Source organism: Dendrobates tinctorius, unplaced genomic scaffold (genome assembly GCF_039654945.1).
Source record: "Dendrobates tinctorius isolate UK_male_01 unplaced genomic scaffold, ASM3965494v1 ptg000342l, whole genome shotgun sequence".
Lineage (NCBI taxonomy): Eukaryota > Metazoa > Chordata > Amphibia > Anura > Dendrobatidae > Dendrobates > Dendrobates tinctorius.
Window position 1 is genome coordinate 3002383 of NW_027362008.1, and position 26141 is coordinate 3028523.

General features: G+C 45.8%; 1 protein-coding gene across 1 annotated transcript in view; it reads right to left on the reverse strand.

Moving 5' to 3' along the window:
- Positions 1 to 1758: 1758 nt before the first annotated feature.
- Positions 1759 to 26141, reverse strand: part of LOC141074895 (uncharacterized) — a 145827-nt gene continuing 121444 nt past the window's right edge. The window contains exon 13 of the mRNA XM_073562204.1: positions 1759 to 7930. Within this exon, the coding sequence (XP_073418305.1) occupies positions 6237 to 7930 (1694 nt within the window). The 3' untranslated portion in view covers positions 1759 to 6236. The remainder of the gene's footprint in view (positions 7931 to 26141) is intronic.

The following is a 26141-nucleotide window of genomic DNA, read 5'->3' on the forward strand; positions in this document are numbered from 1 at the left end:
GGATACATATGGGGGCAGGATGAAGACAAAATTCCCTAGAAACTGCCCTGGCCGTGGGATTTACAAAGGTGGGGGGAGGTCAGAAGGGGGATATCTTGTTTACCTCTTCCAAGGGGGTCGCAGCCGGTCAGTTGCTGCATTAAGGGCATACATCTCCTATTCGGTGTGCTGGGGGGGTTCTGTAACAAGCCCCTAGTCCATCAATCTGTAAACCGAAGTGAGAAGGGCCGTGGAAGTCTCTATACGGTGTGTGCTCCCTCGCATGCCTGTGACAGAGGAGCAATATAGCTCACGGTCCTGCATCCGGGACTCGCTTCTCACTGCGAGCACTGCACAGTTCTGCCAAGCGCCTATCACTCTGTGCACTCGCTGACTCTCTGGTGCCCTCATGTAACCTCCACCGGGTCTCAGCTCCGCATGCTCTCTCACTTTGCAGCACGCGGTACCCTGCTCTTTCCTCTGCTGGCAGGAAATGTCTGCCTTTTCCCGCGCTCCCTGCTCTCCTCTTTCTGCTATCCATGCTCCCACTCACCAGGTCATGGGTCCTGTCTGGTTACTCATTCTTTCCCCCCCGGCAACACTGGACGTATTCCTGACAATTCTGGGCCCTGCATCGTACAGGTACTCACAGCCCGGTCTTCTTCCTTACACAATCATTGTTGGGGTGTGCTGGGTTTCCTCTGGCTGTCTCCCATCCTGGGTTATTACCTGGCTGTCTGTATTTGATCATCTGATTACTGCCAGTCGTATTCTTAGCTCAGTGGCGTTTGTGTGCCTAGTGTTTCTGATCTATTTCTGCCTTTGGCTATGACCATCTGTTTGCCCAGAACCTTTGTCTTGATCTGCTACCATTCTGGAATTCTGACCTTGGGACCATGACATGACTACATGTTTGCCTTTCCCCCTTATTCCTACATGTGGTCAAAAATGAGTAAAAGGCACTTCTAATAAATACAGAAACCTCCAAAGAAAAGTAACAACTAAAATCTTATGATTTTTATTAGATTACAAAAATAATATAAAAACAGATAAAAAGGCAGAAAATGTACAGAGAAGCTATGTCACGTAGGTACAGCAGCACATAACAAGGAGTAATGTTGTGGGCATGTCAAAATCCAAGAAATATGCAGTCAAATAGATGGTAACAAAAACTGCTGCAGGGTAGTACAATGGCTGATAGTAATAGTGGTACTCCTTTAAGCCTAGAACTTGCGATATCGCTAGCAGTATCGCTAAAGCATCACCAATTTTGTGACGCAGCAGCGATATCGCTATGTGTGATACTTACAGTACCTCTGACCGGCTCCCCTGCTGTCTGTCGTTGATCGCGCGAGATCGTGCAGCTCCATTTCTCGTCGGGCGCCGACGAGCGACGCGTGGACGCGGGCGGGAGGACGTCAGGATCGCCACATCTGAAAGGTAAGTAACGACCACAGCTGCGTCGCTGCATCGCTGTGAGATCTGCCTGTGTGGCAGCTCACTAGCGACCATTTAGCGATGCACCAGCCATCCTGACCGCGTCGTATCGTGGTCAGGATCGCTGGTGCATCGCTAACTGTAAAGGGGCCTTAAGACAATTAAAGTGATTAGCGCAGCCACAAAGAATACACAAGAAGAAGCAAACAGATCAAATACAGACAAGGCATATAAGAAATGAAAAAAAAGCAAAAGACCTATATAGAAAAGAAATACCATAAATAATAATACAAAACAATGTATACCAAGCACAATATATTACCCAAAAAGAGATATTCAAAGTACTGATTAAAAAATATCACTTTATTAGTACATACAAGATAACATTACACAACATCTCATAATAAAGAAACATGATGTCACAAAAAAGTGGATACCGACCAGGCAGATAATCCAAAGAAACAGTTTCTGCCTTCTCTATGGGAAATCTGGCTTTACCTGACAATCCATACAATGATCAGGTGACTGGCTCTACTACACAAGAACATCTATAATATCACTGCAGAGTAGATCACGGTCCGCCTGGACCGTCACCATCTATGAGTATTCTGCAAGTAATGTACCAACACTTTGGAATGATTTTCTAAATTTGCACAGTGCACTGATATATTGCCGATCCTACTTTATAAGAGTAATTGGATACATGTTCTGCTTTTTCACACCTCTTTTCATATTAAGAAAATCTTCAATAAATATATGGAAAATTAAAAAAGTTATATCGTCACCTCAAACTCACCATTACTCTCAAGCCACAGAATCCATGTGCATCCACTGAAAACACTCAGAGGTTTGCGACAATTTTCAGTGAAGAAATTCCAGCTACAAGTCTGCAAAGTGTAGATATAAATTGGGAAAAAGCACAAAAAGAAAGAAAAATTGTGATAAGCCTCACAGTGAGGTAAATGCAGCGTTGCTCCTTGCTAACCCCTTCATGACCAGAGGTATTTTTGCTTTTCGCTCACCTTCTTCTCAGAGCCATAACTTTTTTATTTTTCCGTCAATATGGCCATGTGAGGGCTTGTTTTTTTGCGGGACAAGTTGTACTTTTGAATGGCACCATTGGTTTTAACATATCGTGTACTGGAAAACGGGAAAAAAAATTCCAAGTGTGGTGAAATTGCAAAAAAAAAGTGCAATTCCAGTTTGTTTGTTTTTTAACATGTTCACTAAATGCTGAAACTGCGCTGCCATGATGATTGTCCAGGTCATTACAAGTTCACAGACATCAAACATGTCTAGGTTCTTTATTTAAGTGGTAAAAAATGGTGCAATTTTCTGAGACCCGTAGTGTCTGGGTGAGGGCTAATGTTTTGCATGCCAAGTTGACATTTCTTTGATATCATTTTGTAGTAGATATGATCTTTTGATCGCCCATTATTACTGCAATGTAGCGACAACAAAAAACGTAATTCTGACATTTTGACATTTGTCCTCGTTATGCCATTTAGTGATCAGGTTAAATCTGAATAACAGACCGGACAGAATAACAGATCTGCAGGTGGTCGGGCATCTAGGAAATAGCGACCACAATATTGTACAGTGTCACTTGTGTTTCGCTAGGGGGACTTGTCAGGGAGTCACAAAAACACTGAACTTTAGGAAGGCAAAGTTTAACCAGCTGAGAGACGCCCTTAATCTGGTGACTGGGACAATGTCCTCAGAAATAAGAATACAGATAATAAATGGGAAATGTGTAAGAACATCCTTAATAGGCGCTGTAAGCGGTTTATACCTTGTGGGAATAAAAGGACAAGAAATAGGAAAAACCCAATGTGGCCAAACACAGAAGTAAGAGGGGCAATTACCAGTAACAAGAAAGCATTCACACTACTAAAGCAGGACGGCCCCGCTGAGGATCTAACAACTATAGGGAGAAAAATACTTTATCTAACAAACTAATTAAAGCTGCCAAAAAGGAAACAGAGAAGCACAAAGGAGAGTAACACTAATCCCAAGATGTTCTTCACCTATATCAATAGTATCAGAATCATAAGTGACAGTGTAGGAGCCTTCTAAAACTGTGAGGGAAGAATGGTTGTAGATGACTAGGAAAAAGCGAATATATTACACACCACCTTCTCCACGGTATTCACGGTGGAAAATGAAATGCCGAGAGACAAGAAAACCCGATATTAAGGGTCACCAATCTAACCCAAGAAGAGGGGCGAAACCGGCTAAATAAGATTACAATAGATAAATCTCCGGGTCCGGATGGCATACACCCACGAGCACTAAGAGAACTAAGTAATGTAACAGACAAGCCATTATTTCTTATATTTAGAGACTCTATAGTGACGGGGTCTGTTCCACAGGACTGGCGCATAGCAAATGTGGTACCAATATTCAAAAAGGCTCTAAAAGTGACCGGGAAATTATAGGCCAGTAAGTCTAACCTCTATTGTTGGTGAGATATGTGAAGGGTTTCTGAGGGACGTTATTCTGGATGATCTCACTGAGAATAACTGTGTAACGCCATATCAGCATGGGTTTATGAGGAATCGCTCCTGTCACCCCAATCTAATCAGTTTTTATGAAGAGGTAAGCTATAGACTGGACCAAGGTGAGTCATTGGATGTGGTATATCTTGATTTTTCCAAAGCGTTTGATCCCATGCCACACAAGAGGTTGGTACACAAAATGAGAATGCCGGGTCTGGGGGAAAATGAGTGTAAATGGGTAAGTAACTGGCTGAGTGATAGAAAGCAGAGGGGGGTTATAAATGGGATATTCTCTAACTGGGTCGCTGTGACCAGTGGGGACCGCAGGGGTCGGTGTTGGGACCTCTTCTCTACAACATATTTATTAACGATCTGGTAGAAGGTTTACACGGAAAAATATCGATATTTGCAGATGATACAAAACTATGTAAAGCAGTCAGTACAAGAGAAGATAGTATTCTGCTACAGATGGATCTGGATAAGTTGGAAACTTGGGGTGAAAGGTGGCAGATGCAGTATAACAATGATAAATGTAAGGTTATACACATGGGAAGAAGGAATCAATATCACCATTACACACTGAACGGGAAACCACTGGGTAAATCTGATATGGAGAAGGACTTGGGGATCCTAGTTAATGATAAACTTACCTGGAGCAGCCAGAGCCAGGCAGCGGCTGCCAAGGCAAACAGGATCATGGGGTGCATGAAAAGAGGTCTGGATACACATGATGAGAGCATTATACTGCCTCTGTACAAATCTCTGGTTAGACCACATATGGAGTACTGTGTACAGTTTTGGGCACCGGTGCTCAGGAAGGATATAATGGAATTACAGCGAGTACAAAGGAGGGCAACAAAATTAATAAATGGGATGGGGGAACTACAATACCCAGAGAGATTAGTAAAATTAGGATTATATAGTCTAGAAAAAGACGACTGAGGGGAGATCTAATAACCTTGTATAAGTAGATAAGGGGACAAGACAAATATCTCTCCGAGGATCTATTTATACCAAGGAAGGTGACGGTCACAAGGGGGCATTCTCTGCGTCTGGAGGAGAGAAGGTTTCTCCACCAACATAGAAGAGGATTCTTTACTCTTAGGGCAGGGAGAATCTGGAATTCCCTGCCTGAGGTGGTGATGGCGAACTCAGTCGAGGGGTTCAAGAGAGGCCTGGATGTCTTCCTGGAGAGTAACAATATTGTATCTTACAGTTATTAGGTTCTTTAGAAGGGCGTAGATCTGGGGATTTATTCTGACGGAATATAGGCTGAACTGGATGGACACAGGGCTTTTCGGCCTTGCTAACTATGTTGCTATGTAATTTTTTTTTATTGGTAGATAGGGTAATTCTGAACGCGGCAATACCAAACACTTGTATATTTGATTTTTTTACGGTTTTATTTTTAATGGGGCAGAAGGGGGTGATTTCAACTTTTATATTCTTTTAATATTTTTAAAAAGTTTTTTTTTTACTTTTTGCATGCTTCAATAGTCTCCATGGGTGACTAGAGGCTGCAGTTGTCTGATCGCATCTGCTACACACAGGCAGTGATCAGATCGCCTGTGTAGCAGAAATGCTCACTTGCTATGAGCGTCGACCACTGGGTGACGCTCATAGCAATCCGGCTAAAACAAATATAGAGGTCTGCTAGAGATGTCTTGTTGTCATGCCAACCCATCGGTGACCCATGATCATATTACGGGGTCTCTGATGGGCAGGACTAGTGATGCGCTTCAAGGAAGCGCGAGTTAAATGCCACTGTCAGATTGACATCGGCATTTAACTAGTTATCAGCCGCGGGTGGATCGCCATTCCAACCGCAGCTGTTGCGGGCACATGTCAGCAATATACTATTACACCTGATGTCGGAAAGGGGTTAAACAGCATGGATCCAATACCGTTGACCACTGGAGAAAAATGACAAAAAAAAAAAAAGGAAGGATCCACATGGCTGTATGAATAAAAATATGCAGCTTTATTTCACTTGGTTAAAAAAGGGGGTGTCCAGGCAATTAAAAAACTGTGCCCATTCTAATGTGGGTTTATGGCCATTCGGATCCTTTTCTTCATTTTTTTTTTATATAAATTGATATCATCCATACCCAATGGGAAACACACCATTCAAAATCTGATTTGCCTGTAAAACATTTTACACATATAAAGCATCAAACGACTTCTCACCTTTGACTCCTCTGATGACTTCAACTGTAAAACATTTCCTGACTTATAAACATGAAATCAGCCTTCCACCTCAATTCTGTAATGTTTAACAAGGTCAAATATCTCTGTAATGCACTTTCTACATTTTCAATAAAATTACGCCTTTTCCCCTTTGTGAAACCTCTTATGGTAAACTAAACTTGACTGATGTGTAAATTGTTTTTTACATTCTGAGCATGAAAATGGCTTCTCTCCTGTGTGGATTCTCTCATGTGTAACAAGATTTGCTTTAAGTGTAAAGCATTTCCCACAAAATGAACAAAAAAATGGCTTCTCCCCTGTGTGACTTCGATGATGGTCAAGAAGTCTGGCTTTAACAATAAAACATTTCCCACATTCAGAACACGAATAAGACTTCTCTCCTGTGTGGATTCTCTCATGTGCAGCAAGACTTGATTTAAGTGCAAAGCATTTCCCACAAAATGAACATGAAAATGGCTTCTCCCCTGTGTGACTTCGATGATGATCAAGAAGTTTGGTTTTAGAAATAAAACATTTCCCACATTCAGAACATGAATAAGACTTCTCTCCTGTGTGGATTTTCTCATGTGTAACAAGATATGATTTAAATGCAAAGCCTTTCCCACAAAACGAACATGAAAATGGCTTCTCCCCAGTGTGACTTCGAAGATGATCACGAAGTTTGGGTTTAGAAATAAAACATTTCCCGCATTCAGAACATGAATAAGACCTCTCTCCAGTGTGGGTTTTCTCATGTGTAACAAGACTGGATTTAATTACAAAGCTTCTTCCACAAACCGAACAAGAAAATGGCTTCTCCCCTGTGTGACTTCGATGATGATCAAGAAGTTTGGCTTTAGAAATAAAACATTTCCCACATTCAGAACATGAAAATGGCTTCTCTCCTGTGTGAATTTTCTGATGACGGACAAGATGTGACTTATATGCAAAACACTTCCCACATTCTGAACATGAATACGGCTTCTCTCCTGTGTGAATTCTCTGATGTTTTGCAACATCAGCTTGATGTATAAAACATTTCCCACATTCTGAACATGAATACGGTTTCTCTCCTGTGTGAATTTTCTTATGATTTACTAAAGCCGAATTATCTGAAAAACTTTTCCCACATTCTGTACATGAATATAGCTTCTCTCCTGTGTGAGCTCTTTGATGAGCTAGTAAACCAGATTTATCTGAAAAACATTTCTCACATTCTGAACATGAATACGGCTTCTCTCCTGTGTGGATTCTCTCATGCGTAGCAAGATTTGATTTAATTGCAAAGCATTTCCCACAAAATGAACAAGAAAATGGCTTATCCCCGGTGTGACTTCGTTGATGATCAAGAAGTTTGGTTTTAGAAATAAAACATTTACCACATTCCGAACATGAATACGGCTTCTCTCCTGTGTGAATTTTCTTATGTCTGACAAGATGTGAATTATTTCCAAAACATTTCCCACATTCCGAACATGAAAATGGCTTGTCTCTTGTGTGCCATCTTTCATGTGTAACAAAACTTGATTTATTACTAAAGCTTTTCCCACATTCTGAACAAGAGTATGGCGGCTTCTTCCCTGTGTGAAGTTTTTCACATTGAAGCTCTCTGCTTCCTGTCTGATCTGTATTTGTAACAACCTGAGTTTGGATAGGAGAAGGTTCCTCAGGATGAGGTGGATTATATGTTCGCTCTGTACAGATGAATCCGGAATGTACATTAGGGCTGGTGAGATTTTCTTCTTTACAGCGCGGCTTCGTATCTTCATCTTCTAATTTATAATTTGCCGATAGCCTGACGCTTCTCTCAGAATTGTTGTTGTCATTTTCTGTAAAGAGTAAACAGGAATTCTGTAAGTTTTTTCACAATCCAAGATAGATATAATGTTACTATTAGGGTCTGTTCACACACGGTGTAATTGCAGTGGATTTTTTGCACCAAAGACCAGTGTTGGCAGGAAAAATACTGCGTACAATATGGGCATTATTGAGACTTTTGATGCGTTTTCTTTTGTTTTTCTCATTCATTTGAATCGGTGAAAAACGCTGAAAGAATAAACAAGCTGCTTATCTGAAAAAATATGTGGATGGTTAAAATACGCAAGGAAATAAAAAAGCAGCATGAGAATTCAGAAAACTCATTCATTTCTTAGTACTGTAAAATACAAAATAAGCTTCTTAAAATTTGCAACAAAAACGCTGCAATTACGCCCCATGTGAACAAAGCCTTAACCCCGCTAACCCCTGAGCCGGTTTTCACCTTCCTGACCAGGCCATATTTTACAATTCTGACCACTGTCACCTTATGTGGTAATAACTCTGGAAGGCTTCAACGGATCCCACTGATTCTGAGACTTTTTTTTGTGACACATTGTACTTTATGTTAGTGGTAAAATTTGTTTCATATGACTTGCATTTATTTGTGAAAAAAATGGAAATTTGACAAATATTTGGAAATTCTTGCAATTTTCAAATGTTTAATTTTTATGCCCTTAAATTCAGTTATGTCACATAAAATAGTTAATAAATAAGAATTCCCACATATTTACTTTACATCAGCACAATTTTTGAATTTTTTTTCTTTTGTTAGGAAGTTAGAAGGGTTAAAAGTTGACCAGCGATTTCTCATTTTTTCATCAAAATTTACAAAACCGTTTTTTTTTTTAGGGACCACATGTTAGGCCCCGGGATTCTCCCGCTGCACAGGGTAGATCCCAAGCCTTGTCTGCCTCTGCGGTCTCCCATTTGGCTTCGGCCGCTGAGTAAAGACGTCGTCCCAGCGTCTTGCTCGGTCTCGTGCTGTTCGCTTGGTTACTGCGGGCTTTCCAGCCAAGTCTATGGTATCCAGCGATAGTCAGCGGCGAACAGTCGCTCTGGAGGCTAAGTCCAGGAATCACCCTTCTGAGCATGCTCGTGATGTGGCGACGTCTCATTGGTGGTCGGTCGTCAGCTCCTCTGGTGATATGGCAGCTCTGGATTGGTCCACTAGCAAGGTCCTGTCTGACTGGACATGAGGGGAACATGTAAAAGGTTCTCAGGGGCGCATGCTGGCTCCAGTATCATTCGTGACATGCGTGTCTGTGGGACATAATGGCAGTGTGAACTTGTCAGCGGTAAGCCGTTAGAATTCCTGCACCTCCGGGAGGAGTTTGTGTCTCTGCACTCGCTGTGATTGTGTTCACTGCCTGTCTGTCTCGGTTGCAGCCTCCTGTGAAGTGAACAGGGGATTATACTTAGCGTCATTCTTTGTAACTTGGCATCTAGCTGCACCGTCCTGTCTAGGGGCAGCTTATCTCTGAGCACACCCCTCTGAGAAGTTATCAGAGATGGGTAACTAGCTACAGTCTACACAGGGTGACAGTTAACCTCGTGTGTTTTCGAGATTGTATGCCGCATGCGTCCGCCATTACTCTCTAGCAGCAGGTTGTCATCTCTGCACCGTGGACCTCGGGTTGTGATCACACTTTAGTTATTTTTATTTAGTGCGATCCGTCAACCCTAACACCACATCACATTTGAAGTGACTTTGCGGGGTCTATATGACAGAAAATACCAAAAAGTGACACCATTCTAAAAACTGCACCCCTGACAGTACTCAAAACCACATTCAAGAAGTTTATTAACCCTTCAGGTGCTTCACAGGAATTAATGGGATGCGGAAAGAAAAAATGAACATTTACCTTTTTTTCACAAAAATGTTACTGTAGACCCCAATTTTTTTTTTATTTTTGCAAGGGTAACAGGAAAAAAAAATGGACCCCAAAATATGCTGAGCAATTTTTCCTGAACATGCCAATACCCCGTATGTGGGGCAAAACCTTTGTTTAGACACACGACAGAGAACGAAAGGGAAGGAGAGACATTTGACTTTTTGAATGTAAAATTTGCTGGAATAATTAGTAGACAACATGTCGCATCTGGAGATCCCCTAAACAGTAAAAAACGCACACAATTGACACCATTTTTCAAACTAGACCCCTCAGAGAACTAATCACGATGTGTGGTGAGCACCTTGAATCCTCTCACCCTCCCCCAGGTGCTACACACTAGTTTATAACAATGTAATAAAAAATACAAAAAAAAAAAATCAACATTTTCCCCACAAAATATGTATTTTAGCCCCATATTTAGCATTTTCTTAAGGGTAACAGGAGAAAATTGAACCCAAAATTTGTTTTGCAATTTCTCCTGACTACACAGACACCCCATATGTGAGAAAAAGAAAAGGAAAGGTGTGACGTTTTGGAATGCAGACTTTGATGGAATGGTATGCAGGTGTCATGTTGCGTTTGGAGCCCCTGATGTGCCTAAATAGTGGCAAACCCACACAAGTGATCCCATTTTGGAAACTAGACCCCTCAAGGAATTTATCTAGATGTGTGGTGAACACCTTGAACCCACAGGTGCTTTACAGAATTTTACAAAATTGATCTGCGAAAATGAAAAAAAAAAATATTTTTCCCACAAAAATGCCATCTTAGCCCCAAATTTTCTCATTTTCACAAAGATATAAAGAGAAAATGGACCCCAAAACTTGTGCAATTTCTACTGAGTACACAGATTCCCCATATGTGGTTGAAAACTACTTTTGTGGCACAGTGCAAAGCTCAGAAGGGAAGAAGCGCCATATTGAAGTTGATATTTTGCTTGTCTGGCTTGAGGGCGCCATGTCACATTGGCAGAGTCCCTGAGGTGCCAGAACAGCAGAACCCCCCATAAGTAACCCCATTTTAAAAACTACACCTCTCAATGAATTCATTTATGGGTGCAGTGATCATATTGACAACACAGGTGGGTGACAGAATTCTATACCATTGGAGTGTGAAGAAACAGGGATTTTTGTGATAAACTCACCGTAAAATCCTTTTCTCCGAGACGCTCATTGGGGGACTCAGATACCGTGGGTGTATGCTTCTGCCACTTGGAGGCTGACACTAAGTGAAAAAAAGAGGTTAGCTCCTCCTCCGCCGAATGCACCCTCGCCCCGATTGCGGGCGGAAATCAGTTTGGTGCCAAAGCAGTAGGAGGACAACAGAATCAGCCTTAATACAGGTACAACATGTCCTGAAAAAAACCACCCTAATATCAAACGAAAATGCATATTAATTAAACAAACAAGAGCCAACTGGCTAACAGGGTGGGTGCTGTGTCCCCCAATGAGCGTCTCGGAGAAAAGGATTTTACAGTGAGTTTATCACAAAAATCCCTGTTTCTCCTTCGCCTCATTGGGGGACACAGATACTGTGGGACGTCCTAAAGCAGTCCCTGGGTGGGAGATTGACTCACCGATCCAAGTTACATGAACCTCTTGTTTACAGGTGCACCACCGCTGCTTGGAGAATCCTTCTACCAAGGCTCGCATCCGCTGAGGCCTGAGTATGGATATTATAATGTTTGTCCTCAACACGTACCTCCGGAGGGCTCTTACCAGATCTAACGTGTGAAGAGCCTTTTCCACACGGTGCAGCGGTGCTGGACAAAACGACGGCAAGACAACATCCTCATTCATGTGAAATGAGGAAACGACCTTCGGCAGAAAAGGAGGGGCTGGTCTGAGCACCACCTTATCCTTATGAAAAGTGAGAAACGGGGCTTGGCAGGATAGGGCCGCCAGCTCCGAGACCCGCCTGATGGAAGTTATGGCCACTAGGAACACCACTTTCCAGGAAAGGTACCGCAAAGAGACATCTTGTAGTGGTTCAAAAGGAGGTTCCTGCAAAACACTTAGGACCAGGTTAAGGTCCCAGGCGTCCATAGGCGCCTTATAGGGAGGTACCAAGTGGGAGACTCCCTGGATGAAAGTCTTCACCTGCAAATTGGTAGCAATTCTGCGCTGGAACAGGACGGACAAAGCCAATATTTGTCTCCTGAGGGAGCTTGGGGCTAACCCTGAGTCTAGGCCAGACTGAAGAAAGGCCAAGATGTTGGGGATCGAGAATCTCAGTGGAGAACAACCACGGCCCCGACACCAAGCAAAGAACACCTTCCAGGTGTGATGATAAATACGTGCCGAGGCAGGCTTCCGGGCGCTAACCATTGTAGCGACCATCTCGCGCGCAAACCCCGCCTGGGTTAAAACCCAAGATTCAGCGTCCATGCCGTCAAACACGGGGCCCCTGAGTTCGGGTGGCAAATCGGCCCTTGAGAAAGTAGATCTGGGCGCTCTGGCAGTCGCCAAGGAACGTCGGCGAGCAGCTGCATTAGATCTGCGTACCACGCTCGACGGGGCCAGTCTGGGGCCAGCAGAATCGCCGGAACCCCTTCTGACTTGATCTTTCTGATGACTCTCGGGAGTAATGGCAATGGGGAAAATAGATATGGGAGGTGAAACTGGTTCCACGGCAGAACCAAAGCATCCACAGCAATTGCCTGCGGGTCCCTGGCCCGAGCGACATATGTGGGCACCTTGGCGCTCAGCCTGGAAGCCATCAAGTCCACATCCGGAGTCCCCCACAGTTAGCAAATCTGCTGGAAGACCTCTGAATGTAGTGACCACTCTCCGGACGCAAGACCCTGTCGGCTGAGGAAGTCTGCCGCCCAGTTTTCCACACCCGGGATGAGGACTGCCGAAATCACCGAGTGGTTTGCTTCAGCCCAATGAAGAATGTGTCCCACCTCGCGCATGGTTGCTCTGCTGCAGGTGCCCCCTTGATGATTTATGTAAGCCACCGCCGTGGCGTTGTCCGATTGCATCCGGACGGAGCGGCCTGCTAGAAAGTGATGAAACTGTTGCAGAGCCAGCCGGATTGCTCGTATCTCCAATAAGTTGTTCGGGAGGCGAGCCTCCTGAGGGGACCACCGTCCTTGGATCATGTAGTGGCGAAATACCGCTTCCCAGCCGAGGAGACTGGCGTCGGTTGTCATCACCAACCAATGGTCTGGGGGGAAGGGTTTCCCCTGGATCAGACAGGAACTGGTTATCCACCACCCGAGCGACTGCCTGACTTGAGAGGACAGTCGGCATCGCCGATCGAGGGTGAAAGGATTCTTGTCCCAGGCTGACAAGAGGGCGTGCTGCAGGGGGCGAAGATGGAACTGGGCGAACGGTATCGCTTCCATTGCTGCCACCATGTTCCCTAGAATCCTCATCCCGAAACGGATGGTATGAGGGACTGGTTGGCGAAGTGTCCGGACTCCCTGTCGGAGAGCTAGCGCCTTGTCCTGAGGGAGAATTACCAACCCTCGGCAAGTGTCGAAGATCATTCCTAAGAAGGATATCCTCTGAGCTGGCACCAGGGATGACTTCTTTGTATTGACCAACCACCCTATGCGGGCAAGAGTATCTAGCGTAATGTTGACATTTTCCTCGCATGCCTGTATTGAAGGGCCCTTGACCAAGAGGTCGTCCAAGTAAGGCAAGATGACTATGCCTCGAGAATGCAGTATGGCCATGATGTCTGCCATAACCTTTGTGAACACCCTGGGGGCCGTGGCTAGCCCGAAGGGTAGCGCTACGAACTGGAAATGTCGACTGTTGACGGCGAAGCGTAGAAATCTTTGATGAGGAAAATGGGAATATGTAGATATGCGTCCTGGATGTCGATCGAGGCCAAGTATTCTCCCTGCTCCATGGCCGATATGACTGAATGGAGAGACTCCATCCGGAAATGTCTGATCTTGATGAATTTGTTCAGGAGCTTCAGGTCCAAAACAGGTCTGACAGTTCCGTCCTTTTTGGGAACCGCGAACAGGTTGGAATAGAAGCCCTGAGCTCTTTCGTGTTCTGGCACGGGAATAATGACCCCGGTGCGCTTGAGCAATTCGATGGCTCCTAATAGAGCCCTTGCCTGGGTATCCACCCTGGGAAGACAGGAAAGAAAAAACCATCTTGGAGGGTATCTGAGAAATTCTATTTTGTAACCTGAGGCCACCAACTCCTTTACCCATGCGTCGTGTGCGACATTGAGCCAGACGTGGCGAAACCAGAGTAGGTGGCCGCCTACCTTGCTGGTGTCGTCTGGCAAACGTCTCGAGTAATTTGGCTGACGATCTTTGGGATCTGGATCCCCTCGACCTAGGCTGTTGAGTACGCATTCTCCCCAATGGGTTGGCTCTATATGAGACCTGCCGCTCCCTATCCGGGTTGGGATGGCCTGAAGCGGTGGAATTGGCCGCTGTGGTCCCCCCGGGTTGCGAAAGGCCTGAAAACATGCCTGAAACGGGTGGCAAAAAAGTGGCTTGACCTTTTGCTGAGGGAGAAAACCGCTCTTCCCTCCTGTGGAGTCGGAGATGAGTTGATCTAACTTCTCTCCGAATAGGCGGCCGCACTGATAAGGCAGGGAAGTCAAGGACTTCTTGGAGGTAGAATCATCCCACCATGTCCTTAGCCATAGAGCTCTTCTAATAGCAATTGCGTTAGCGGCAGCAAGTGACGCGCAATTGGCCGCATCCAAGGAAGCATTGATTAAGTAGTCCCCGGCTATCGCGATCTGACTCGCGAACTCCGATATCTCTACAGGTAGGTCTCGCTCCTGCAAGACTTTGTTCAATGATTCTGACCACGAAATGGCCTTGGCTTCCCATGTTGCTGCGAACGAGGGAGAGAGGGCTGACCCTGATGCCTCAAATACTGAACGAGCTAAGCTCTACATGAGGCCATCCGTGGGGTCTTTAATAGAAGAACCACTAGGTATGGATAACAGGGTTTTAGAGGCTAAGCGCGACACCGGAGGATCCACCGTCGGAGATTCCGTCCATTTTTTACGAAGGTCCGAAGCAAATGGATACCTTGCTTCGAGTGCCTTCTGACCCGAGAAACGCCTATCCTTCCGTTCCGTGTCGCTACACTATGTCCTCAAACTCTGGGTGAGCGCAATAGACTATGCCCTGTAGCCGAGGCGGAATCATCCTCAATCCCCAAGGTCTGGTTGATGGCTTCGATGAGGCTGTCCACTGTCTCACGAGACCCTGGAGCATCCAGGTCAAGGGGTCCATCTGAGTCGAAATCTGAGGTCTGCTCGCTATCAACCACTGGTGACGGGGAGCGAGAAGCGGAACTTACGGATGCCAAGGCACCGGATGGACTGGGAGACACTGTGTGGATTCGTTTTCCCCGGGTCTGCCTGGAGTGAGAGTGGCCCCTGCAGGCCGGAAGCTCTTGTGAGATGGAGGGCCCCTTCCAGACAGGCGAGCCACTGTCCCTGCCCCTATCTGGGGCATGAAGGGACTCGATTGCCCTCGTAAGCGATGCCATGGACTGTGACAGTGATAGGGCCCACTCCGGGGGGCTTGGCACCTTGGTCTCGGTGGCAGGGGAGGGATCCTGGGCGCGTTCGGACTTGCAGGCTTCGCATAATCGCTTGCTCTGCGCCCGCGGAAAGGCGGCCCAACAAGAGATGAATGCAGCGTCTAAAAACGTGTGCGTCTTCACTTTTTCGGACATGCTGTATCTGTCCGGCATCCGTACTGCAGACTGCTGGGGAGGGGGGAGGGGGGGGGGAAGCACCTCGTTTATCCCTGTAGCGTGGCCTCTCAGGCAGCACTTACCCCAGTACTGTGCCCCCACGTGTCCTGTCGATTCGCCCGCTGGTTTCTTCAAGCTGCTTAGTGGCTGACACCTGATGGGAGCAGCCACCCTGGACGCCAGGTGCTTGTTCCATACAAGCAAACGTGCGCCACAGCTGCGGGGCGAGCCGCCGACAGAAGAACTGCTCCGGGGGTGGTACTTCGTTTGCGGCCTAGCCGCGATCTGAAGCCGGGGGCTAAATTTCTTCCCCGCCGCACAGGCTCGAGCCGCCGGAAGTGACGTGCGGCAAGGGGGCGGGACTTCCGGCTCGCGGCCTAGCTCCAGCTGAAGCCGCGGGCTCAATTAATCGCATGCCCGCGACGGGGGGGGGGGGGGGGGGGGGGGGAGACCCACCTCCCACGGCGCCGAAAATGGTGCAAATTCACTGCCATTCCGCTGCTGTCGACTAAGGGCTCCAACCCTGTGGTTTTTTTGCCGCCGGAGCCTTCCCAGGCCCTCCTCCTCTGATGATCGTCTTCAGCTTCCCAGCTCAGGTATGTGAGGGGGGGCCTCGAGATAGATGAAGCTAGGGTGTCTGCACCGTCCTAACCTCTTCAGGGGGTGAGGAGAGGGACCGTCTGCCACCTTGCAGCACCGCAGTCTACGCATTGGTGGAGCAGTGGGGGCCGCATGGACTAATCTTGTGCCTCTGTACAGCCCACGGTTTCAATACTGTGTTCCATGTCGCGGGAGAGGATACGTGGAGGCGACACTCGCACGTGCTCGCCAGTTGTTGGTTTGGGGAAATCGGACCCTTTCAATAGGATCCGTTGCCCCTGTCTCATCTTCATGGAAAAAGGCAAAAAGTCTGGAGAAAAAAACCCAGACGTGTGCCTCCAATGGACACTAAGCAAAATACTGATTTCCGACCGCAATTGGGGCGAGGGTGTATACGGCGGAGGAGGAGCTAACCTCTTTTTTTCACTTAGTGTCAGCCTCCAAGCGGCAGAAGCATACACCCACAGTACCTGTGTCCCCCAATGAGGCGAAGGAGAAAAAAATTTATTGCATTTTTACCACCAAAATTTTGTTTCATCCCCAGATTTGACATTTTCACACTGGGAAATGGGTATAAATGGCACCAAAATTTATCCCACGATTTCTACTTAACGTGGAAATACCCCATATGTGGTTGTACAGTACTGCTTAGCCGCATGGCAAGACTCGGGAGGGACGGAGCGCTATTTCCCTTCTGAACTGCAGATTTGCCTAGAATAATTTGTGACTCCATATACAGAGTCCATAAGTACTAGAAGGGCAGAATCCCCCTTCAAGTGACCCCATTAAGGAAGTTATACCCCTTTAGGAATTTATGGTTTAGGTCGGCTTATGCGAGTGGTGTAGAGTGCATCAGGTTGGTATACGTGAGTTGTGTAGAGTACATCAGGTTGGTATACGTGAGTTGGGTAGAGTGCATGAGGTTGGTATACGTGAGTTGGGTAGAGTACATCAGGTTGGTATACGTGAGTTGTGTAAAATACCTCAGGTTGGTATACGTGAGTTGTGTAGAATACATCAGGTTGGTATACGTGAGTTGTGTAGAGTACATCAGGTTGGTATACGTGAGTTGTGTAGAATACATCAGGTTGGTATACGTGAGTTGTGTAGAACACATCAGGTTGGTAAACGTGAGTTGTGTAGAGTACATCAGGTTGGTATACGTGTGTTGTGTAGAGTACATCAGGTTGGTGTACGTGAGTTGTGTAGAATACATCAGGTTGGTATACGTGAGTTGTGTAGAGTACATCAGGTTGGTATACGTGAGTTGTGTTGAGTACATCAGGTTGTTATACGTGAGTTGTGTAGAATACATCAGGTTGGTATACGTGAGTTGTGTAGAGTACATCAGGTTGGTATACGGGTGTTGTGTAGAGTACATCAGGTTGGTGTACGTGAGTTGTGTAGAGTGCATTAGGTTGGTATACGTGAGTTGTGTAGAGTGCATCATGTTGGTATATGTGAGTTGTGTAGAATGCATCAGGTTGGTATACGTGAGTTGTGTAGAATACGTCAGGTTGGTAAACGTGAGTTGTGTAGAGTACATCAGGTTGGTATACGGGTGTTGTGTAGAGTACATCAGGTTGGTATACGCGAGTTGTGTAGAATACATCAGGTTGGTATACGTGAGTTGTGTAGAATACATCAGGTTGGTAAACGCGAGTTGTGTAGAGTACATCAGGTTGGTATACGTGAGTTGTGTAGAATACATCAGGGTGGTATACGTGAGTTGTGTAGAGACAATCAGGTTGGTACACGTGAGTTGGGTAGAGAACATCAGGTTGGTATACGCGAGTTGTGTAGAGTACATCAGGTTGGTATACGTCAGTTGTGTAGAGTGCATCAGGTTGGTATACGTGAGTTGTGTAGAGTGCATCAGGTTGGTATACGTGAGTTGTGTAGAGTGCATCATGTTGGTATACGTGAGTTGTGTAGAGTACATCAGGTTGGTGTACGTGAGTTGTGTAGAGTGCATTAGGTTGGTATACGTGAGTTGTGTAGAGTGTATCATGTTGGTATATGTGAGTTGTGTAGAATGCATCAGGTTGGTATACGTGAGTTGTGTAGAATACGTCAGGTTGGTAAACGTGAGTTGTGTAGAGTACATCAGGTTGGTATACGGGTGTTGTGTAGAGTACATCAGGTTGGTATACGCGAGTTGTGTAGAATACATCAGGTTGGTATACGTGAGTTGTGTAGAATACATCAGGTTGGTATACGTGAGTTGTGTAGAGACAATCAGGTTGGTACACGTGAGTTGGGTAGAGTACATCAGGTTGGTATACGCGAGTTGTGTAGAGTACATCAGGTTGGTATACGTGAGTTGTGTAGAGTGCATCAGGTTGGTATACGTGAGTTGTGTAGAGTGCATCATGTTGGTATATGTGAGTTGTGTAGAATGCATCAGGTTGGTATACGTGAGTTGTGTAGAGTACATCATGTTGGTATATGTGAGTTGTGTAGAATGCATCAGGTTGGTATACGTGAGTTGTGTAGAGTACATCAGGTTGGTATACGTCAGTTGTGTAGAGTGCATCAGGTTGGTATACGTGAGTTGTATAGAGTGCATCATGTTGGTATACGTGAGTTGTGTAGAATGTATCAGGTTGGTATACGCGAGTTGTGTAGAGTGCATCAGGTTGGTATACGTGAGTTGTGTAGAGTGCATCAGGTTGGTATATGTGAGTTGTGTAGAATGCATCAGGTTGGTATACGTGAGTTGTGTAGAGTGCATCATGTTGGTATATGTGAGTTGTGTAGAATGCATCAGGTTGGTATACGTGAGTTGTGTAGAGTACATCAGGTTGGTATACGTCAGTTGTGTAGAGTGCATCAGGTTGGTATACGTGAGTTGTATAGAGTGCATCATGTTGGTATACGTGAGTTGTGTAGAATGTATCAGGTTGGTATACGCGAGTTGTGTAGAGTACATCAGGTTGGTATATGTGAGTTGTGTAGAGACAATCAAGTTGGTATACGTGAGTTGTGTAGAATACATCAGGTTGGTATACGTGAGTTGTGTAGAGTACATCAGGTTGGTATACGTGAGTTGTGTAGAATACATCAGGTTGGTATACGTGAGTTGTGTAGAGTACATCAGGTTGGTATACGTGAGTTGTGTAGAGTACATCAGGTTGGTATACGTGAGTTGTGTAGAGTACATCAGGTTGGTATACGTGAGTTGTGTAGAGTACATCAGGTTGGTATACGTGAGTTGTGTAGAATACATCAGGTTGGTATACGTGAGTTGTGTACAGTACATCAGTTTGGTATACGTGAGTTGTGTAGAGTATATCAGGTTGGTATACGTGAGTTGTTTAGAGTACATCAGGTTGGTATACGTGAGTTGTGTAGAGTACATCAGGTTGGTATACGTGAGTTGTGTAGAATACATCAGGTTGGTATACGTGAGTTGTGTAGAGTACATCAGGTTGGTATACGTGAGTTGTGTAGAATACATCAGGTTGGTATACGTGAGTTGTGTACAGTATATCAGTTTGGTATACGTGAGTTATGTAGAGTATATCAGGTTGGTATATGTGAGTTGTGTAGAATACATCAGGTTGGTATATCTGAGTTGTGTAGAATACATCAGGTTGGTATACGTGAGTTGTGTAGAGTACATCAGGTTGGTATACGTGAGTTGTGTAGAGTACATCAGGTTGGTGTACGTGAGCTGTGTAGAATACATCAGGTATAATCTCTAGTCTCCTGAGACAACTGTTTCCTTCTCTCCCTCTGGTCCATGCTGAGTGTGATACACACCATGTCACCACACAGCACAGTGAGGATCTGTAGCCTCTATACAGGCCACTCACTGACTCCAGGACTGTAGACACCTGTGATGATAATTAGTGGACACACCGCGATGTAACATGTCCCTTTTGTCACATTATTTTCATGGGAACCATCATTTCTGTCCAGGCCTAATTCATGAGGTTATTTTTTATTCTAAATTCCGTGGAAGCCTGTCTGAAAAGCAATGTCTGACTGTCACTTGTTCATTTTCATAGATGTTTTATTTATTATTACTTTTGTCAGATTCAAGTTATTTCTGTCACCATTGTGGGTTTTTCTGCTATTAATTGAGGGCTACCAACAATTTTGACAACGTTTGTACGAAGGCTGGATGTGTAACTGGTGCAGCAGAGTCCACAGAACACCTTGTAGAGGACGTCTCTGCGCTCCCTTATATCCTGCCCTGTACATGACTCCGTGTACAGCTCCTGCCCATGTGTCACTTATCTAATATGTAAAGCTCAAGTGAGTGCATGTATGAATGTATGTATGTATTTATGAGTGTATGTATGTGAGTGTGTGTATGTATGTATGTATGTATGTATGTCCGGGATTGGCATCCGCACCGTTGCAGCTACAGCCACAAAATTTGGCACAGTCACACGTCTGGACCCCGAGAGTGTCCTAAGCTATGTTGTGAGGCGAAATTTTAACCCCGCGCGTTCCAATTCACCAAACAATTTTGCCCCTATCTACACAATGGGGAAAAAGTGTGTGTGTATCAAGCCCCGCCCCTCATTATGTGATCATGGTTGCCATGGCAACCCTGATGTCATCATAGGTTGCAAGCCACCCCGCTCATTATGATGTCATAATGGTTGACTATGGGATGGAGGATGTGTGATGGGTATATGGGCACTGGACTATGGGATGGAGGATATGTATGACGGGTATATGGGCACGGGACTATGAGATGGAGGATGTGTATGATGGGTATATGGGAATGGGACTATGATATGGAGGATATGTATGATGGGTATATGGGAATGGGACTATAAGATGAAGGATGTGTGATGGGTATATGGGTACTCGACTATGGGATGGCGAATATGTATGATGGGTATATGGGCATGGGACTATGGGATGGAGGATGTGTGATGGGTATATGGGCATGGGACTACGGGATGGAGGATGTGTGATGGGTATATGGGCATGGGACTATGGGATGGAGGATGTGTGATGGGTATATGGGCATGGGACTATGGGATGGAGGATATGTATGATGGGTATATGGGCACGGGACTATGGGATGGAGGATGTGTGATGGGTATATGGGCATGGGACTATGGGATGGAGGATATGTATGATGGGTATATGGGCACGGGACTATGAGATGGAGGATGTGTGATGGGTATATGGGCACGGGACTATGGGATAGAGGATGTGTGATGGGTATATGGGCATGGGACTATGGGATGGAGGATATGTATGATGGGTATATGGGCACGGGCCTATGGGATCGTGGATATGTATGATGGGTATATGGGCACGGGACTATGGGATGGAGGATAATTATAATTTGCTATAACTAACCACAGTTAGTTACTATGCCCGGGCAGCGCCGGGCTCTTCAGCTAGTACAGTATATATATATTACACAGCTATGAAGGACGGACGTGTAAGTGGTGCAGCAGAGTCCACAGAACACCTTGTAGAGGACGTCTCTGCGCTCCAGCTCCCTTATATCCTGCCCTGTACATGACTCCGTGTACAGCTCCTGCCCCATATGTCACTTTTACAGTATATATATATTACACAGCTATGAAGGACAGACGTGTAACTGGTGCAGCAGAGTCCACAGAACACCTTGTAGAGGACGTCTCTGCGCTCCAGCTCCCTTATATCCTGCCCTGTACATGACTCCGTGTACAGCTCCTGCCCCATATGTCACTTTTACAGTATATATATATTACACAGCTATGAAGGACGGACGTGTAACTGGTGCAGGAGAGTCCACAGAACACCTTGTAGAGGACGCCTCTGTTCTCCCAGATCCCTTATATCCTGCCCTGTACATGACTGTGTACAGCTCCTGCCCATGTGTCACTTATACAGTATATATATATTACACAGCTATGAAGGACGGACGTGTAACTGGTGCAGGAGAGTCCACAGAACACCTTGTAGAGGACGCCTCTACGCTCCAGCTCCCATATATCCTGCCCTGTACATGACTCTGTGTACAGCTCCTGCCCATGTGTCACTTATACAGTATATATATATTACACAGCTATGAAGGACGGACGTGTAACTGGTGCAGGAGAGTCCACAGAACACCTTGTAGAGGACGCCTCTACGCTCCAGCTCCCATATATCCTGCCCTGTACATGACTCCGTGTACAGCTCCTGCCCATGTGTCACTTATACAGTATATATATATATTACACAGCTAACCCCCCGACTGCTACACTCAGAAACCCCTCTAATCTTATTTATATTCCCTGCATGCCATCTGTCTCTCTTAATTGTGCACTTTGGAATTCTCGCTCAGTGTGTAACAAACTCTCCTTCACTCATGACTTCTTCCTTTCTAATTCTCTGAACCTCCTGGCTCTTACTGAAACCTGGATCCAGCAGTCAGACACTACCGCTGCTGCTGCTGCTCTTTCATACGGGGGACTACACTTCTCTCATACCCCAAGATCAGACAGTAGAGCAGGTGGAGGCGTTGGTCTGCTCCTATCACCAAAATGTACCTTTCAGGTTATCCCTCAAGTACCCTCACTTGTCTTCCCTTCTTTTGAGGTCCATGCCGTCAGACTCTACACCCCCTTCTCCATGCGAGTGGCGGTGGTATATCGTCCTCCCGGCCCCTCCCATCAGTTCCTGGATCATTTTGCCACTTGGCTTCCACATTTTCTCTCCTGTGACATCCCTACTCTCATCATGGGTGATTTCAATATCCCCATTGCTCTTCCCCTCTCCCCATCTGCTACTCACCTTTTATCTCTAACCTCCTCATTTGGCCTTTCGCAGCTTACTAATTCTCCAAAGCATGAAGACGGAAACTCCCTCGACTTAGTCTTCTCGCGGCTTTGTGCAGTGGATGATTCCCCTCTCCCGCTCTCTGACCACAATCTTCTTTCATTCTCTATCAAGAACTGCCAGGCTGCTCAGGTCACCCCCACTGTCCATACTTATAGAAACATACAGGCCATTAACACCCAGAAACTTATGAAGAACTTGCAGTCTTCATTGGCCCCTATCTCCTCCCGCTCATGTCCTGATTCTGCATTGAAGCATTACAATGAAACACTTCAAAGTGCCCTGGATGAATTTGCACCCCCTATAAATGGAACACCACAACGCAGACGGCGACAACCCTGGCACACGGTGCAAACATGTTTCCTGCAGCGGTGCTCCAGGTGCGCCGAACGTCTGTGGAGAAAATCCAATCTACACGAAGATTTCATCCATTATAAGTTTATGCTTAGAACATACAACACTGCCCTTCACCTCTCCAAACAAACCTATTTCAACACCCTCACCACCTCACTGTCCAATAACCCAAAACGTCTCTTTGACACTTTTCATTCTCTACTCAATCCAAGAGTACAGGCCCCAACCACGGAACTCCGAGCTGACGATCTGGCCAATTACTTCAAAGAAAAAATTGACCAGATCCGACAGGAAATTATCTCCCAATCCCCTCATACCATGCACTGTCTTCCCTCCCCCACTGCATCTAGCTCACTCTCTGATTTTGAACCAGTCACAGAAGAAGAGGTAAGCAGGCTCCTTGCATCTTCTCGCCCAACTACTTGCACCAGTGACCCATTTCCGTCACATCTCCTCCAGTCCCTGTCCCCTGCTGTCACCCCTCACCTAACTAAAATATTTAACCTCTCTCTCTCTTCTGGTATTTTACCCTCCTCATTTAAGCATGCCATCATACATCCACTACTTAAAAAAACCATCCCTCGACCAAAACTGTGCGGCTAACTATAGACCTTTCTCTAATCTTCCCTTCATCTCTAAACTCCTGGAACGTCTGGTCCACTCCCGTCTTATCCGCTATCTCTCAGAAAACTCTGTTCTCGACCCTCTCCAATCCGGTTTCAGCTCTTTACACTCCACTGAAACTGCCCTCACTAAAGTCTCTAATGATCTGCTAACAGCTAAATCAAATGGTCTCTACTCCATGCTAATTCTCTTGGATCTCTCTGCAGCATTTGACACTGTGGATCATCAGCTCCTCCTCACTATGCTCCGTTCCATTGGCCTCAAGGACACCGTTCTCTCCTGGTTCTCCTCCTATCTCTCCGACCGCTCCTTTACTGTATCTTTTGCCGGTTCCTCCTCCTCTCACCTTCCCCTTACTGTTGGGGTTCCTCAAGGATCGGTTCTAGGCCCCCTCCTCTTCTCCTTGTACACTGCCCCTATTGGTCAAACAATCAGTAGATTTGGTTTCCAGTACCATCTCTATGCTGATGACACCCAATTATACGCTTCTTCTCCTGACATCATGCCAGCCTTTCTAGAAAACACCGGCGATTGTCTAAACGCTGTGTCTAATATCATGTCCTCACTATATCTGAAACTGAACCTGTCAAAGACTGAAGTCCTTGTGTTTCCTCCCTCTACTAATGTACCTATACCCAACATTGCTATTTCTGTGTGTGGTTCCACTATTACTCCCCAGCAACAGGCCCGCTGTCTTGGGGTCATACTTGATTCCGAGCTTTCCTTTGCCCCCCACATTCGATCACTGGCTCGCTCTTGTCATCTGCACCTCAAAAACATTTCTAGAATTCGACCTTTTCTTACTTTTGAGTCTGCAGAAACTCTTACTGTTTCTCTTATTCATTCTCGTCTCGACTATTGTAACTCTCTTCTAATCGGTCTCCCTCTTACCAAACTCTCCCCTCTCCAATCTGTCTTGAATGCTGCAGCCAGGATCATATTCCTCACCAATCGTTACACCGATGCCTCTACCTTGTGCCAGTCATTACACTGGCTACCCATCCACTCCAGAATTCAGTATAAACTTATTACCCTCACCCACAAAGCTCTCCATGGCTCAGCACCACCCTACATCTCCTCCCTTGTTTAAGTATACCACCCTACCCGCGCCCTCCGTTCTGCTGATGACCTGAGGTTAGCATCCTCAATAGTCAGAACCTCCCACTCCCGTCTCCAAGACTTTACACATGCTGCGCCAATTCTTTGGAATGCACTTCCCAGGTCAATACGATTAGTCCCCAATCCCCACAATTTTAAGCGTTCCCTGAAAACGCATTTATTCAGACTGGCCTATCGCCTCAACACATTAACTTAATCTATCCCTGTGTGGCACAGCCAAAGTTTTACCATAACCAGGTTCCCCGCATCATGTTCCCACATGCTTTATGCATCCATTAGCCCTCTGCGTCTGTACTGTTACACACTTAACATTATGGCTGGTCCATACAATCAGGGCAACTGTTACCACCCACCTTTCGTGTCTCCCTCTTTCCTCATAGAATGTAAGCTTGCGAGCAGGGCCCTCATTCCTCTTGGTATCTGTTATAATCTACTGTATGTGATTATTGTTATGCTGTAATGTCTATTGTCTGTACAAATCCCCTCTGAATTGTAAAGTGCTGCGGAATATGTCGGCGCTATAAAAATAAAATTTATTATAATTTATTATTATAGCTATGAAGGATGGACGAGTAACTGGTGCAGCAGAGTCCACCGAACACCTTGTAGAGGACGCCTCTGCGCTCCAGATCCCTTATATTCTGCCCTGTACATGACTCTGTGTACAGCTCCTGCCCATGTGTCACTTATACAGTATATATTACACAGCTATGAAAGAGGGACATGTAACTGGTGCAGGAGGGTCCACCGAACACCTTGTAGAGGACGTCTCTGCGCTCCAGCTCCCTTATATCCTGCCCTGTACATGATTCCGTGTACAGCTCCTGCCCATGAGTCACTTATACAGTATATATATATTAGACAGCTATGAAGGACGGATGTGTAACTAGTGCAGGAGAGTCCACAGAACACCTTGTAGAGGACGTCTCTGTTCTCCCAGCTCCCATATATTCTGCCCTGTACATGGCTCTGTGTACAGCTCCTGCCCATGAGTCACTTATACAGTATATATATATTAGACAGCTATGAAGGACGGATGTGTAACTGGTGCAGGAGAGTCCACAGAACACCTTGTAGAGGACGTCTCTGTTCTCCCAGCTCCCATATATCCTGCCCTGTACATGACTCCGTGTACAGCTCCTGCCCCATGTGTCACT